The 17,704-nt window shown below is 35.9% G+C and overlaps 2 protein-coding genes across 2 annotated transcripts; one reads left to right on the top strand and one right to left on the bottom strand.

Moving 5' to 3' along the window:
* Positions 1-996: 996 nt before the first annotated feature.
* LOC113779225 (probable copper-transporting ATPase HMA5) lies at positions 997-6,626 on the bottom strand. The gene is made up of 6 exons (XM_027324751.1): positions 6,235-6,626; positions 3,294-4,685; positions 2,938-3,192; positions 2,682-2,804; positions 1,807-2,286; positions 997-1,608 (listed from the first exon to the last, which is right to left on the bottom strand). Exons 1-6 carry the CDS (start codon positions 6,523-6,525, stop codon positions 1,192-1,194), a joined length of 2,958 nt encoding a protein of 985 aa, XP_027180552.1. The 5' UTR covers positions 6,526-6,626; the 3' UTR covers positions 997-1,191.
* A 6,191-nt stretch (positions 6,627-12,817) lies between these two features.
* LOC113779894 (serine racemase) lies at positions 12,818-15,896 on the top strand. The gene is made up of 7 exons (XM_027325666.1): positions 12,818-12,896; positions 13,835-14,011; positions 14,149-14,235; positions 14,321-14,551; positions 14,785-14,858; positions 14,941-15,127; positions 15,493-15,896. Exons 2-7 carry the CDS (start codon positions 13,836-13,838, stop codon positions 15,746-15,748), a joined length of 1,011 nt encoding a protein of 336 aa, XP_027181467.1. The 5' UTR covers positions 12,818-12,896; position 13,835; the 3' UTR covers positions 15,749-15,896.
* The last annotated feature ends 1,808 nt before the right edge of the window (positions 15,897-17,704 follow it).

The raw sequence follows: 17,704 nt of genomic DNA, 5'->3' as shown, positions 1-17,704 counted from the left end.
CCTTTACATATAACTACAATTACACATACGAATCATAATATACACCACACATCTAATTAGGCCACAATGCCCCTTCACTTGAGCCAATTGATAGCTCCAAAACCAATCACAATTAAGCCCCAATTCAAAACCCTAAAATTGAAATTTTCCGCACAAATCTGAAATTTTCCGCAAACAACCAAAACTAACACACAAAGGCGCCATTTGACACCATATCAAGCTATCATCCCATGACCAACCAACAATTATCATATAAAATCAGAAAATTCACTAATAAATCAGAAAGTTGTCAAACTCCACTTAAAATCATGAAATCATCCACAAAATAGCATATATAACATCTCTAATCCACCAATTAACAATCACTTGAAGTAAATAAGAAGTTCTTAGCAAGATACCTTCAAACCTCAAGAAAATTGGTAGCTTAGTGCTTCCTCCTCCAAAACAACTCTACCAATAGTTTTAAACCTCCTTAGTGAGCACTTGTATGGAATAGATTGCAAAACTAGCGGTTAAGACTCAAGATTTGAGCAGGAAAGTGAAGTAGAAAATGAAGTTTTTCCTCTCTTATTTTCTCTTCTCAAAACAGCCGGCCAAGCCAAGGAAAGAAATGAGGGAAATCTCAACCAAAGGCAAGATAAGAACGTTGGAAAACAGCCGGTCAAACCTGGCTGTTGAGGCGCCACGTCACAATCCGGCCAAGATGCTGGCCGGATTACTGGCCGAATTCGTGGCAGTGGCGAAATCCAAATTTTTTCAAAACTCCAAGCCAATCCAGCCAGGTATCCGGCCAAGAACTGGCCAGATTTCCAGCCGGATTCTCCAAAAACATTTCTAACCAGAAATTTTTCTATCTTCGTCTTTCGGGGCTTCGCAATCTTGCTGTACACATGAATAATAATGCTAGGAAGGATCGTAAAAGATAGTAAGATGCTTGCTATAAGGAAACGGAATTGCAAGTTGCAATGGAAAACCATAGCGTTGGTACGTTAAAACTAACGAAAGAGAACTTTCTAACATGAAATAGAAAGCTGTCTTGCTTCTTTTACAGGTTTGCTTCCTTTTCATGTATACAAGCTAGCCTAAAAAGTGGATCTGAATTCTGAAGTAAAACCATGGACACCATGGATATTTACAACTCAGGAATTTAACGTCAATAACTAATTGCATCCTTTATTCCATTGCTAATGTTCATTCCACAGTTATTCCTCGCATCTCTAAAGTATCCAACTTCTTGGGTCTTCGATAATTCTTCAACAGAAGTGAGCAGCAAACAACGCTCACAGAAGAGGCCGCCATTGCTGCTCCAGCAATCCATGGTGGTAACCGAAATCCAGTTGATGGAAAAAGTGCCCCAGCAGCAATTGGGATGCCAAGGAGATTATAGCCCAAAGCCCAGATGTAGTTCCAACGGATTCGGCGGAAGGTGCTTCTGGAAAGATCTATGGCAGTAATGACATCTTCCAAGTTGCTTTTCATGAGAACAATGTCAGCTGCTTCAATGGCTATGTCTGTTCCTGCACCAATAGCCATCCCAACATCGGCTGCTACAAGCGCTGGTGAATCATTGATTCCATCTCCAACCATTGCCACAACAGAATTTGAAGCCTAAAAATGTGTTAAGCGTAAAAACAATGCTTGCATTGGCAATGTGAGAATGGGCATGTAGAATTTAAATAAACAAATGCAAACAAATTTAAGTACACGAATGCACTATAACTAGATATCTACAAAGTACAAGCCATGTTTCAAAAAGGACGCAGAGAGTAAATAATCATTTATTAAAGCAGACTTGACTATCTTTACCTGCAATTCCTTAACTTTCTCTGCTTTATGCTCGGGTTTGGCTTCTGCGATAACAGTATCAATTCCAACTTCCTTGGCAACAGCATGAGCTGTTCCCCAGTTGTCTCCCGTAACTAATATAGTCTTGATCCTCATGGAATTAAGAATGGAAATGACTTCTTGAGCCCCAGGTTTCAGTGGATCAGATATGGCAAGAACTCCAACTAGTTCGTGATCAATTGATACAAGAATTGCTGTTTGAGCTGAGCTTTCAGTTTCTGATAGGATTTCTTCAGCATCAAGTGAAATACCAATGTTGTTATTCAACATTAAGCTCTTGTTTCCCACAATAACTTCCCTGTTTCTAACAACAGCCTTCACACCATGGCCGGTTATGGACTCGAAATCCTTCACTTCAGGCCATATATTTGTCTCTTCTTCTCCTCTAAATTTTTTAGCATATTCAACAATTGCCTTCGCTAAAGGATGCTCACTATTGACCTGATCAATTACAGCAAACATCAAACAGTCAACTTTTAATTTTGGAGTGTGTAGTGGGTTTTGTTATTTGTAGCTTTGGTTTAATCGAACAGCAGCCATGCTTTCTAGCTTCTTTTGCCTAGTTCCTTTTGGTTTTCTTGTTTTATTTTTGAAGTCTCCAAAAACAGATTATGTTTTTTTGTTTCAAATTTCAAAAGTACAAGCGTCAAATTTCAAACAGTTAACTCACTATAGTATAACCAAAACAGAAGTACTTCAAACACAATAAGAATATGACAGCCGCAGCATATGAAGAGGCAGTAGACAAGTTCTCAGTTATGCCACAATGTTGGTTACAGCCTTACAGGTTGTCTACTCAGCTCAAGTTAAACAGTTCAAATTTCACGAGAATTTACCTCAGCTGCAGCAACCAGTTCACAAAATTCTCGCAGTACCATATTTTTCAAAAGCCTTGTACTAACAACCACTGGCTTGCCCTTTGTGAGAGTCCCTGTCTTGTCAAAAACTATGCAGTTCACCTGTTAAATAAGGCAAAGTTACGGTGATAGTGAGCAGTTAAGGACATCTTCAACACCACATTAGACTGGTGTTCTTCTTTTAAGTTCCAAGTCATTTTCTCTAATCAACAGGAGCAATTGTACAGTTTCTAACCTTATGTGCACTTTCTAATGCATGACCACCTTTAATCAGGACACCCTGAGAAGCACCAACTCCAGTACCGACCATAACAGCAGTTGGAGTAGCAAGACCAAGGGCACAAGGACAGGCTATGACCATGACAGATATGCCAAATTGGAGGGCAAGCTGAAAGCTGTCCATAGCGGATGGGATCCATGACTTTGGGTAGCCACTGAACTTTCCAGCTAAATACCAGGCAAGCCAAGTTGAAAAGGATAGAACAATTACCTGTGGATTGTGAAACACCAATAGTTGTCAACTGTTCACAAGTAAAAAAATTTAAATTTCATGTTGAATAGTATGGATTTAATAATCAATATTACACTTACAAGAGGCACAAAGAATTTTGATATGCGATCAGCAAATTTTTGCACAGGAGCTTTAGCCATTTGAGCAGATTCGACAAGTCGAACAATCTGGGAAAGAGCACTTTCTGATCCAACCTTTGTTGCCTTAATATGTAGCACCCCATTCTCATTTACTGTTCCTCCAATAACAACATCATCCTTTCTTTTAGCTGCTGGTCTTGATTCTCCAGTAATCATGCTCTCATTTACATGGCTCTGCCCCCAGATGACAAATCCATCACAAGCTACTTTTGCACCAGGGATGATTTTAATCACGTCATTCTTTTGGATCAAGCGGCTATCTATTTCTTCTTCATTTATCACACTTCCTTCATGATCAAGGGTTAAAAGGATTGCTGTCTCAGGAGCCAAGTCCATGAGTTTGGCAATGGCATCAGATGTCTTCCCCTTTGCCAAAACCTCAAGATACTTGCCCAGTAAAATGAAAGAAATGAGCATTGAACTAGTCTCAAAAAAGTCAGTGGACTCAAAATTTGGAGAGCTTGCAGCTCTCACTACTGAGTAGACTGAATAAAAGTATGCTGTATTTGTTCCTAGAGCAATCAAAACATCCATATTAGCAGATCCATGGCGTAATGCTTTATATGAGCCAGTATAGAATCGTCGGCCTATGATAAACTGTACCGGTGTAGATAATGCCCACCTCAATACCTCCCCAACAGTGAGCATGTTGACAACTTTGGTATCTAGTACATGCTTGAGACCTGGAATATACATGAAAACCATGGAGGTTAAGAAAACAGGAATCGTAAAAACCAAGCTCCAGAGGAATGATTTGTAATATTGTTGAATTTCCTCCTTCTTGTGTGCATCTCTTCCTCCCCCTTCAGGATATAATTTTGCTTTATAGCGTCCTGATCCAGTTGACTCAATCACTTTCATGAAGTTTCTTGGTCCTGTCACATCTGCTTTGTATGAAAGGGATAATTTCTGCAGTTCAGGCTCAATGTTTATATCTTCGACTCCTGGTAGAGCTCGAAGAGAATTTACAACTATCCTCATCGAATTTTCAGAGCGTATACCATCAACTTTCAACTGTATTTTGTTTCTGTCCTCCCCGGTACTAACAAGGACGGCTTCAAACCCAGTATCTTCTATGGCTTGCAAAAGGTCATTGCAGCTCAAAATTTTTGGATCGAAATGGACTTCAGCCTCTTCTGTTGCCAAAGCAACTCGTGCTTTCAGCACTCCCGGAATAACCTGCAATGCAGATTCAACAGTACTTGAGCAAGAAGTGCACGTCATTCCTCTGATGCTTATCCTGCACACTTGAGTGGATTTCTCATTTGCATCTTCTTCGATTAGTGTAGCCTGAAATCCAACATCTTCAATGGTTTCACGGATTGTCTCCTCCTGAATGGCAATATACATTGTGAATAGCCAGAGAGATTTAAGAGACATATTATACACTTCTGGACTACACTTGTATAAAAAGTAAATTTCAATTCACTTCTTGTATATCAAGACATTTAAGTGGTCTCAAATGAGTTTGTTTAATGTGTCTATTACTCCTAAAAAGGAAAACTCATGTCTGAACTGGGTAATAAAGATGTACCCGAGGTGCTCAAAGTTCATATGCACAATCTTAATAATGATCTAACAGATTCCGTTGCATTTTCTGATTTACATTGCTCAACTTAATAGATGCTTCATCTGAATATTTGGTTAAAACCACAACATACATGCCAGTATGCTTCTGAAAGATTTAAGAAATACCAACAATAGGTCAGATTTCATCAACCTGCAATATGAATGAAGGTTCAAGTCCACTTAATATCACAAAATGCCACTGAATATGCTTCACAATTCATATAGTCCACAGTTTTCTATTTGTGCAGGATCTGTTTTGGTGTCTCAGGCCTTAAAGATCTTTTCAGCGAGTCATTACAAACATATATGGTGCATTCAAATATTATCTTTTACTCATCAAGAATATCATGCTCTATGAATTATCATGAAGTTCTAAGTGTATATGTTGATAACGAGCAATTCAAAACCAAATATAGCAGATAAGAAAGGAAAAGTTCTCTCTAGTCTTACTAAGCAGCCTGATAAAATTAACATTTCAATCTGGGCAATGAACCATATAACGTCCATACAAGCAAGGCCAGGAGCATCTAGCCACCACTTTGAGTTTCAATTTACCATAACGTCCATCACTATTAACTAGACCAAGAAGCCAAATCTTGATTGGCATCAGATCTTTTATGTATACTCTAATTTGTGTAATCTTTGACTTTTCTGGTCAAAATCAAATTTATTATTCCCAAAGCCCGCCAATGTATCCAAACTAAACTAAAAGTTATCCTACTGAAATTTCCAGATTCCTAAGAGGGAACAAAAAGAAAATTTGAAACCACCAAGCGGCTGTAATTCCGTGTGACGACTCATCTCAGTAAAGCATAGACTTTTCCAGCAGTGCAAGCATTGTCCCACTAACAATATTATTGATTCTCCATAGCTTTGAAATTCAGCAACTACTTGCAACCACTACCTTAACCTTTTTTAATTATAAAAAGGAATAGGTAGACAGTGCTATCACAAAAATCTTACGTTTTTTTAATTAAATTGTATAATTTGTAGTTTATATAGCTGCTTAACTAAATGCAGCAAAATCTAAACAATCTCAAACGTTTAAAACTTCTGATCCCAAAATTGTAGCAGCAAAATTACGTAAGATAGAATTATATTAAGCCACATGCACAATTGCAATCCCACAAGGGAAAATTGAATTTCGCCTTATCACAATTTAATTAAACCTAAAGAAAAAGCCAAAAATACATAAACAGACGAATAGCAATGCACACACTAATTTTCCCAATTTTGCAAAACATGCATGATAAAAAGACATGACTAAATGTAGCCCGAGAAAAAAAAGAAAGAAAGCCTAAGGGTAACTCACGTTCACAAAGCTGGGGTAAAACATGACTTGGGCTTTGTTATTCAAGACATCAACCACGGCTTCTTTGATCCCTGGAAGCCTTTTGATGGCTTTCTCGACCGAGCCAGCACATGCAGAGCAATTCATGCCTATAACGGAGAACAAAGCCTTGGATTCTGATCCCTGCATGTTCTTCTCTTCATCAGAAGAAACCCCTTTGGGATACCTGGGCATTGATGGATAGTGCGGCCTCGGAGACAAATCCCTGCTTTCATTTCTTATGCATGCCAGCGACAGAAACTTGGTAGCCATAATGGATCTCAATAGCCCTTCTCTGATTTCTTCTTTGCTTCCTTGTTGTTTTTGGCTGCTGGAGAATGGAGTCCTGAAATTCTCAGGAGAGCTTTTCGCTTGTTTTGGTTAATGGCGGTGTTTGCTTGTTTTCGAATTGCGTGTGGCTTTATACTACTGACGCGCTGCGTATGGGTTTTAAAGCAAAACGCACCGCCGGACTTTCACACATGACGGAGAAATAAGGTATAAAATATTTAATTCATTTCAAATGACAAATGGATCCTTCTCATTAGTTTTGATAACGGGGTCTCTAAGACCCATTCAACCGACCGAGATGTAATTCATTATCTAGTATTTATGACAAATAATTCTTCCCGAGAATATCAAGAGGCACGATTTTGATTTTGATTTTTTTTTGTAAGTGGATGACTTCAAATTCGGAATCTTCTACTTACATTCTCTTTCTTTTGTATTATCATCCAACCAATTTCTTTCCCTAAATTTTGTAATATTGCATAAAGTAATAAATTGAATTTAAAAGAAAACTATTACTTCAAAGATTGACCGAGAGGATAGACTCGTGCGCATTGATTGCTCAATATTATATACTTATATTTTATCATTACTCAAAAGGTTAACTTGTGAAAAAATGAAATATTTTGTGAAGAAATAACCTGCGTCAATGAGAGTTTAATAACATAAGCATATATCTAAAAATCATGCAAGGTCGAGATTTTCTATTTGTTTGATAACTAAAAGGTGGATACTCATACTTCACCTTTGTTCAAATGGAGAAAGTGGTGTTTCATTTTCGATCAATGGTAAAGATTTGTGATTCATATTTGCTCAATAGTAGAGATTGATGCTGGTAACATCTTCTGAAACTAATAACTTAAAATATTAAAAATAGAGTATACCACTCATTATTCTATTTACGCTAAGAAATATGTACACCTAAAGCATCCTAACAAAAATATTGTAACCAAATTAATGATAGGCGTTCTGATTGTTTGAATTGCCCTTTTTCCTAAAAATTTTTTACGTTTCATGAATACATTTATCAATTATCTTCTTACTTTATATATATTAAATCACTATGTTATATTTTTCTATTAAAACTCCAGAAGACAGTAATTCGAATGGGCTCACGAGTATATTCCTAATCAAGATTCAAGATGCGTTTGATAAATTCTTTGACATCATAATGTCATAGAATGTTGCAAATATAATGCATGTTCTTAAAGGTGCAAAGATAAAGCGAAACAAATACAGTACTTCTTTCAGTAGATAATCCATATCAGCGCATTAAGTGCAGATAAGCAAATCAACAACTTAAATGAAAATCCAATACAAAATAATTTGGTCCCCCATTATTTAACATCTCCAAATTAATGGCTCCCTTAAACATGTGAACATGGACACTTTCGTGATTATGTTTACTTTGGGGAGTAGCAGTAGTTGGGTTGCGAAAGCAAAGAGTGCAGAAATGAACGCCACATAAAACTCTTATGCTTTTCTGGCGCAGACATCCGACGGCTATGATTTACTGGGTCCAAATCAGAATTTTGCGATCATCATAAATGTGCGATTGCGATGATGTAAGCATCGTAACCAAAGGATGAGGTGAAGTTGCATGTCGGGTCCATCAGTGCGCGTGATTAACGCTTAGCTGGTGAGGATTAAGCATAAAGTTGATACGGTTTTCTTCCATTGAAAGCGGACCTCTAGCGCTTGGCCCGAGATCCATATTTTCCGGGCTTGTTGAGTATCGTTTTGACTTTGAAGCAGGCCCATCCACTAATACATTATGCATAAATGTTTAATCATATTCTTTTCACGTAGTATTTTATTAACTTTAGGATAATGCGCTGTGAATTATTGAATTGGAGGTACCCATTTCAGCCGCCATGAGGTCAGACCAATAGGTTTGGATGGAAGTTTTAGAATTTCAAAATTTTATCAGAAATTTAGAATTATGTACTTTAATTAAGATGTGAAGGTATGTGTTACTAGTTCCATTTACAAAGGAAAATGGAAGACATGCGAAATCTCTACTGATTTTTGCATGCCACATCCGGGGAAAAACTAAGATTGACAGATTCTTCTCTGGATTTTTAACAATGATACACAAGATAAAAAGTATGTCATTAAGTATGTTAGTGATCGAAATCATGATGCATATAACTATTTCTTTTATTGACGGACGTTAATTTATTTCAGGGAAATTCATTCAAAACGTCCATCACATTTCATTAAATGACTTTTTTCACCATTCATTTTTTAAATGTTAACTTTACATCCTTACAAATTCAGATTATCAGTTTTTTGTTCCAACTTAAGTTTTCGACCACTTTTAAGTTTAAAATCATACATGCAATCATTTTTTATGTAGAAAAAGATCATATCTTATTTTTTTAGTGACAAAAATAAATATAAATTGGGTTAGATCTCGCTTTGTTATCGGTAAAAATGAATATGGTTCAAGATATATCCTACTCAGATTATTTAATGTACTATAAATGGTATTTAACCTTTCTATTTCTAAAAAAATGACCATGTCTAAGTCACATAATAGATTCAGAGTAAAAACATTTATTGAATGATTAAAATTTTCTGTCTCATTTACTTACTTTACTGTAAATGGGATGTAACTTAATTAAGGAACGTAAGTTACCATTTTAAAAAGGAAGGACAAAAAATTCATTTGACGAGATGTAAGAGACGTTTTGAATGATTTTTCCTTTTGTTTTAATGCGTTACTGATAATCGAAAAGTTAGGCATGATATTTTGGCATTGTAACAACCAGGCCTTTCTTGTCGAAGTGGTCAGCCAAAGTTGTGGTTTCTGTATGTTTTCTTGGAAATTCATATCTGCATTTAAAAGTCAAAGCTGAACTAAACACATTCCAGGTGAAGCTCGAGACCAATGGCGTGGTTTCTCAAACAGTAGGTTTCTATGAACGATATTCAACTTACCACAGACTAACCTGCAATAGTCCCTAATAAATTGGAATCATATCGCCATCAATTTGAGTTGGGCAACGTCAGGTGTAGGCGTAGCCTGCCTGTATATGCTGAAGTACTGAAAACGGTACCTGGGCAGGCTTCATACAAAGCTGGCCGTCATCAAATATTCAACTCCTTTGCAGCAGGGAGAAAGATTCCTCATTTCGGACTCAGATAGATTCGAAGGAATCACTTCGTTTATCAATTCGAAGGAATCAAATATGTACCTAGATCACTTGGTCTTTACTCTGTTTCTGATTATTCTTTTGTTCTCATACGTCTTTGGACTTGGGCGAAAATGAACACCCCAGATGATCCTAGTTCATTTAATTATTTTCCCCAGAAACAACTATTGCAATCAAATTATTAGCTAATAAGTTGTAGTAATCAACTTTACTGCAACATTCATTGACTTTAGATTGAGAATAAAAATTAAACCAGTCTGATGACTAATCTTCTTAATGTTAAAGATTGGTCTCTCTCTCTCTCGGTTCCCATCAACCTTGTCTGCGGATGATATATGACTTCTTCATTAGTGATCATATGTTCTTCATTTAATTAAAGCCGTCCATTAATGTTTTTCCGCAATATATGACTTATTAATGTTTTTCCGCAATAGTCTAGCAGTAGTTCTGTTGCATAAATGTATGCTAATCGGCTATTCCCTTTTCGGTTGAAACGTCTGTCCTACTCCCTCCGTCCCACTTTGATAGTCCTGTTTTCCTTTTTCGTCTGTCCCAAATTATAGTCCACTTTCCAATTGAATAATATAGTTGTATTTTAATTTTTTTAAAATACCCTTATTCAATGTAAGTTGTTGTTACTATAAACCTACCCCATTTAATGAGAGTTGATTCTTTTTTTACCATCTATTTAAGTTCTCATAAAGTTGTACTCTAATTAATGTGAGGGTATTTTAGAAAAATAGCTATCTAAATTGATTTTGTTCCAACAAAGTTAACTACTTTTTTCTTAAACTGCATGAAAAAAAATCAGGACTATCAAAGTGGGACGGAGGGAGTAGTATTTTTCTCAAAAAACCGTCCAGATACAAAGAACACTCGATCTTCTTTGTTAATATAGATTGGCTCAATTAACAAGAACGATCTACTTTTTCATAAATCGTCATGTGTTCGAATTTTGCTATCGATATGAAAGTTGTGTTAGTGGGTGATTTGTAAAAGTTTTTGTAAACGATTTATAATTTCGGTGACATGCCTTAACCCGTGATTCTGATTGGAGTTGAATCTGCTTAAATTTTTATTTACCAAAAGAAGAAAAAAGTCAACTTTCTTTCTGTCAAAATGTCTATTGTCTTCCCCTTGTTCCCACCAAAAAAAACAAAAAAGATCTTTTCCCTTGTCTTCCTCTTTATATACGAAACTTTGCCGAATATATATAATGTCTGGTTAGAAGGTCAACTTTGGTCTCTGTCATTTTTTCTCCTGTTTATTATCTAGCCGGGCTCAATCTCTTAAACGGCAGCATAAAAGGATTATCTTACTTTCTCCCCAAGAAACTATTTCAGATTATTTCTTGTTACGTACCCGAATCTAAAACCTTAAACATAACCATCAACTCGACCAAATACCGGTTTAATTAATCTACAGCAAATTGAAGTCACCAATTAGTTGCAAGCAGCTAATCCAAATTTAGTAAACGCAATCTATTATTATTATTATTATTATTATTATCCCAGGAAAGATACGTCTCATAACCAAAATGCAGGAGGGAAGCTGATATCATGCTCTAATTTGGAGTGTTATCATCTTGTACTAGTATATGATATAAATTGCAAACTGTTGTTTTCAAAAATTATATAGATGTCTGTTGTGATGCTTTTACTCAGACCCAAATTCGAAGTGTTTTTTTTTAAAAAAAAACAACAATAATAATATTATCAAATTATAAAAATATTAATAATAATTGAATTAATGTTTCATAAACTGTCAGTATATACATTAGTGGGTTTAAAAATATGTCACATCTGCAAAACGTGAAATTCAAATTCAAATATGAATTATGTAGCATGCATCTAATGGTTAGTTTGGCAGTAGTCGTGGTTGTGTTGTGGGTACCTGTTTGCAGAGGTGGTGAGCGGCGGTTAGACTCTTAACCTTCTTCGGGAAAATCTTCAAGACACCGCGGGTTTATTCATAGATCAGCTCAGGAATCGGACATGAAAGGGGCAAAAACCTTCTATTAAGTAGAGACGGGGAGAAGGGAGAGGGGAATCAAACACTGGAGGAAGGGGAGGCGGGGTAGCAGTGGGCTTGCTGGTGGGAAGGAGAAGAAGATTGACGGTGAAAACTGAAAATATAAAGAAGTTCGGGAATGTAAGTTAAATGGGTTAATTGGGTTTGATAAATTATCCAATTATACCCATTAAATGGGTATAATTGGGTAACCCATTTATACCTATATATAAAAATTTAATGTACCCATATCCAATTATTAATGGACGGGTATGGGTAAAATTAATTAAATGGGTTTATTTGACACCTTTACTGCTAATATATACACTAATATTGTACGGAAGGATTAACCTATAACTCAAAGAGTTTTTTTTTTTTGGGTCAGAAAGGAGGCCAAAAGCCTAGGTTATACTGAAATCTGCCGCTAAAAATTGACAAACTCGAGCAGAAATCACCATTCAAACTTCATTCCAAAGTGACATCCTTCTTTTGGGCTGATTGAAGATGGGGAGTTGGGCTACGAAAGTAGGGAAACCCATTAAGAGAAAAATCTTATTTACGAGCATAAAATTTTGACCTTGAAAAGTTGTTTTAATACTAAATGATTCCTACTTAAGAGTATAATTTTCATAAAACTTATCTCCAGGCTTCAATTTTTTGCTAGTGCTTCTAGATTGCTCACTTGTGAAGCATCCATTTAGTTGGTTTATTTTCTCAACTTTTACAATTTTCTCATTATTAATTACGGCTTTGTTTATCCTTTTTACGAATGACAGGTAGAAACTATAGTCCAAAGGCGTGATCACAATCTCTTTGGAAACTAGACGCTTTCTAGAGCTGTGATTGTCTACGACCTTTTCAGCAGCAGAGGCGTGATATTGGTTTCAGTTTCCCCTGTCAACGCCTTCTTTGTGGTGATTTAGCATCTCCTGAAGGAAGGCGTGAAACAGTTCCCTTGTATCCGATCGCAAGGTGAAATCATATAGGTCCTCGAAGGCGGGCCAGATCTGGCCTTAGCAATTCGCGCCTTTGTCTTTTTCCGTGTAACTCTCTCTTTCCTCTAAAAACACCCTCTTCCCAAATAATTCTCTCTCTCTTAGATACAGGGCAAGCAGAGATCCTCTTCCACCCGGTTCCCCCAGCCAAAGGCCAGGAGAGAGAGAATTCAAATTTTACTTATCTGCAGCAGTAAGTTCTTCGATACCTACGAAAATGCATTCCCACTGACAACAATTATCTTTCTTTTGTAGAGATTTTCTAATTCTGCTTTGACATTTTTCTTTCTATTCCCTCTTCCTTTTACTGGAATCCCAATTTTTATCTTGCTATGCAGAAATACTATGTTGTATTTGAAAAAGAAGGTCGTGGTAATTTGTTACAGCTTTGTCCTACTGGGTTTCATTACTAGCCTGATTATTAAAGAACCCCATGTAGCATAAATGCTGGTAAATTTATTGACTGTGACTGGTTCACTGTTCTGGGTTTTCAGGAACACCATTTGCTTCAAGATGGTAGCTTTAGATAACCCTTTACTGTTTTTCCCCCTTTCTGAAATTTGAGATTTTATTTTATTTCGCAATTTGTGAGGCTCGCTTTAGCTATATAAGAAATCCTTGTGCTTAATTATTTCTTCTTATGGTAATAGGAAGCTTCATTGTTGCATCTCTTGTGTTGGTTCTTGGTATAATAATAGTTGTGAAGCATGATAAACTGGAAAGTTACTGGGGTTTATGATTAATTTACCTATCTTAAGCTGATACCTTTGTTGATCATAATCTGGGTTAATGCAGGAAATACATGAGATGGCCTCTTTGGATCTTGTTAAGATGATTATAGGTGAAACATTGTAGTTCGTGTTTTCTATAGTTCTAGTAAAATGTGACTATCATTGTCAAAGTGTTTGCTGACTTCTTTGTCTGTTCGTTAAGACAATTGTGGTGAATACTTTTCTCTATGTTTCAACTTTCAGCTGTTGCAAACTTTCACCAATTCATTTTTTTGATTTCCTGCCAAGATTTCGACCCTTCATCATGCTAATGAACTGGTCACATTGAAATTCGAGGTTTGAGAAGTTAAATTTGGTTGAAATATCATATTTAAAAGTCTATATCTCATCGACATTGTAGGATGGAAGTGGATAGTCTAACATCCACTAAGAAATATGCTGCTGATATTTCTTCCATTAGAGAAGCACAACTCCGTATCAATTCATATGCGCACAAAACTCCAGTCCTTTCCTCAGAAACCTTAAATTCCTTCTGTGGAAGAAAGCTATATTTTAAATGTGAATGTTTCCAAAAGGGGTAAGAAGTCTATGCTCAGCGGTAGTCTCATTGAAACTTATTGTTCTGTCCGTGATTATATAGCATTTTCTAGTTGTGCAATTTTTAGAGCATCTCTGTGTATTAACTAGGGTCCTATTATTTTTCCTGATTTTTAGTGGAGCATTTAAATTTAGAGGGGCCTGCAATGCAATATTGTCACTTGATGATAGTCAGGCAGCAAAAGGGGTGGTAACTCATAGCAGGTTTTTCCCATGCTTGTTGGTTCCTTGTTTTTATCATCCCCGATAGCTATATCTGAATATTGCCTGATTTGATATTCCAACATAGCGGTAATCATGCTGCAGCACTTTCTCTGGCTGCAAAAATACGCGGCATTCCTGCGTATGTTGTCGTGCCTAAAAATGCTCCAAAATGCAAAGTGGAGAATGTCAGGCGTTATGGTGGCCAGATTATCTGGAGTGAGGCTGCCATTGAGTCCAGGGAGGAAACTGCAACAAAGGTACTACAAGAAACCGGTGCTGTGATGATTCATCCATATAATGATGGACGAATTATAAGGTTCTCCTCATCATTTACTTGTCTCTTTCTGTTACCGTCGTTGTTGTTTTCCTTTTTTCTTGTTTGCCATTTGGATGGTCTCAGTGTGGTTAGTTCAAACAGCATTATCCTTTAACTACGTATAAAGTTACAAGTGCTATTTGCAAATAGTAATTTGCTCAAGCAACTTAGCTTGAATAAAGTTAAGAGAAGAGGAAGCTCTACAATTGTAACAGCGTGCTTTGTCTTTGCAGTGGGCAAGGTACTATTTCACTGGAGCTCTTGGAGCAGGTGCTAGAAATTGACACAATCATAGTCCCAGTTAGCGGTATGTTATTTTCAAGGCACTACTGGTGACAATTTATATTTGTTTTGGTAAATGACAGATTTTTGTAACCTCTATCTTATAGGTGGTGGATTGATTTCTGGGGTGGCTATAGCTGCTAAGTCCCTAAAACCTTCCATTCGAATTTTGGCAGCTGAACCTAAGGGAGCAGATGATGCAGCTCAGTCAAAAGCAGCTGGTGAGATTGTTAAATTACCTGAAACGAAAACCATAGCTGATGGGCTTCGAGCTTTTCTTGGAGAATTCACATGGTAACCATGATTTCTATGCTATGAGAAGGGAAAAGGGTTTAATGCAAGTCTTTTTCTGCCAATGGAGCACAGTCTTTATCGTTTTTTGAGAATTTATTTGGTATGAACATGAAGGCCTGTCAACAAACATGTCTACATGCATTAACTTGTGACATTTTAATCAGCTAATTGTTGTTCCCATTATGCAGATATTGCTCATCAATATGCTTTGCTAATTTGTCTTTCCTACATGCATTAACCATGTTTATGAAATGATGTTCCTAAAGGCATTTTTTCCCCTCATAACCGATGGATGTTTTGTTCTTTTTTTGGTACACTATTATGGATTTTATTAAGTGCCAACATTCTCCCTTTATTTTGAGCAGGCCTGTTGTCCGGGATTTGGTTGATGATATCATTGTGGTTGAGGATGGTGAGATAGTGGAAGCCATGAGGCATTGTTATGAGATTTTGAAGGTTGCAGTTGAGCCAAGTGGAGCCATTGGTCTTGCAGCTGTATTATCTGATAGCTTCAGGAACAATCCTGCTTGGAAGGACAGCGAGCATATAGGAATAATAGTTTCAGGGGGCAATCTCGATTTGGGCATACTTTGGGATTCCCTGTGCAAAGCAGAATTGTAACATATTCTGCCATGCTTCTCATCACAGCAAAAGTTGCAGTGGCTGGATCCTGCTTTGTCATTCTTAAACTTGCTCAACCATTATTATCAGAAGATGTTTATTGTCACCAGACTCAAACGGGCCAATACTAGCAAATCGTTGCATCTTTTTTCTACCTTTGAATATTAACTAAGGAATTCATTAACTCTATAACCTTTGTGTTTCGAGCTTCTCCCCTTTATTGTTAACTAGGAGAGGAACACGGAAAACATGCAAATGGCCCAACCCTGCACATCTAAGTTACAAATTGTTGTGGGCAAAAAATCTGCATCCATGCTTATACTGTTATACACATATTATGGAATAATAATTTAGAGCTAAATCAGTATTTCATTGAAGAAATTGCACTACAAATATGAGAGACTGTAGTTTATTTACAAGATTCATTTGTAGAGGTCATAATTATATGTTTTACGGGAAAGAGTCTAATTAATGTGAAATATATATTTTAAAAAATATGCTACTTATTTCAAAGTTTTATTAATTCTGAATTCTTTTAATTTTTTTTATCTTGTATTCTCTTCGCATGCTTGTTTTTTGGTAGGAGACTTTCTTTGAGAAAAAAATCTTTATTAAGTCTTAGATGAATGTGTAAAACAAAATTAAATTAATATAAAATTTTTTTTTAAAAAAAACTAAATGATAAAGTACCTCGAGTTGGCGATGAAAATAAAGTAAAAAAATTTGACAATGTTACACATTCCTTCTACCTCTCGTAAGTTTTACGCCCAAAAGTGGCCTGCTTGGAAGAAAGTACTTTTGTTTTTTTTTTTCGTTTTTATATATAATATAAATGAGAGAGTTCAAATCGAAAATTTCTTACTTATACTTTCTCTCTCCGAACCATTCAATCTATTCCTTTCATCAATTATTGTATTTTGTATCATCACTATTTATATACATGTCACACTTGTACAGTCAAATATTAAAAAATAATTATTTTCTCTTTCTCTCGAACTCCAAATAGACAAAAATCATTTATTTTTTTCATTACTTGAAGCCGATTGAACAATTTCTAACACGTTAATCAGATTTCGACTATTTCCTCAAAAACCCGTCTTAATTAAATGGTAACAATCAACATGCCAGCGAATTTTCACTCTCGTGTCGTGTCAATAATAGATATGTATCTGATTGCTCCCTTCATTCCATTTTCATAGTCTTATTTTTCTTTTTTCATCTCAAATTATAGTACAATTAGAAGAATATAGTTAATTTTTAGCTTCTCTAAAGTATCCTTATTTAATACACTTCTTTATCATTAAATACAGCCTATCTTATTTAATACGGTCAATTTTTCCACTAACAATTGCTTCAATATATGTCTTGAATGGTGCAATATAGACTCATTATTATTGTTGTAATTAATGCAAAGGTATAATGATTAGTGATATTTCTAATATTAATATAAGAGTGTTTTAGAAAAATATTAGGCTAAATTTAGTTTTCCAACAAAATTAACTAATTTTTCTTAAATTGTGTAAAAAAATTTTAAAACTATCAAAATGAGAAAGAGGGAGCATTTCTTTTTTTTTTTTTAAAGCAAGAAAGAGGGAGTATTTCTTGTGAATGCCAAAACGTCTAGTTACTCATGGAAAATGTTACTAAAATAGTAGATGTGAAACTAACCTTGGACAGAGTGCGTTGATTCAGAAATGGAGATGAATAAAGTGGCCCTACAACGTTTTCTTGTTTCTGTTATTCATACGCAATTAGGAGGCAAGTCTGGGAAACTAGCAAGCCAGAATTGGATTTTACATAAGGCCAAGCCTGCAATTTTCATCTTAGAGCCTAAAAGTCTTGTGCTTATAGCTGCGGTGCTTTTTTGCTTTGAAAAAAAAATATATTTTTGAAGAATATTATAGTATTCGGTGAATATATCATTTCTTAAATTTAATAGTAGAGTTTTTGCAATAA

The sequence above is a fragment of the Coffea eugenioides genome, chromosome 8, assembly GCF_003713205.1.
Source record: "Coffea eugenioides isolate CCC68of chromosome 8, Ceug_1.0, whole genome shotgun sequence".
Lineage (NCBI taxonomy): Eukaryota > Viridiplantae > Streptophyta > Magnoliopsida > Gentianales > Rubiaceae > Coffea > Coffea eugenioides.
This window is presented reverse-complemented; position numbering and strand designations above follow the sequence as displayed.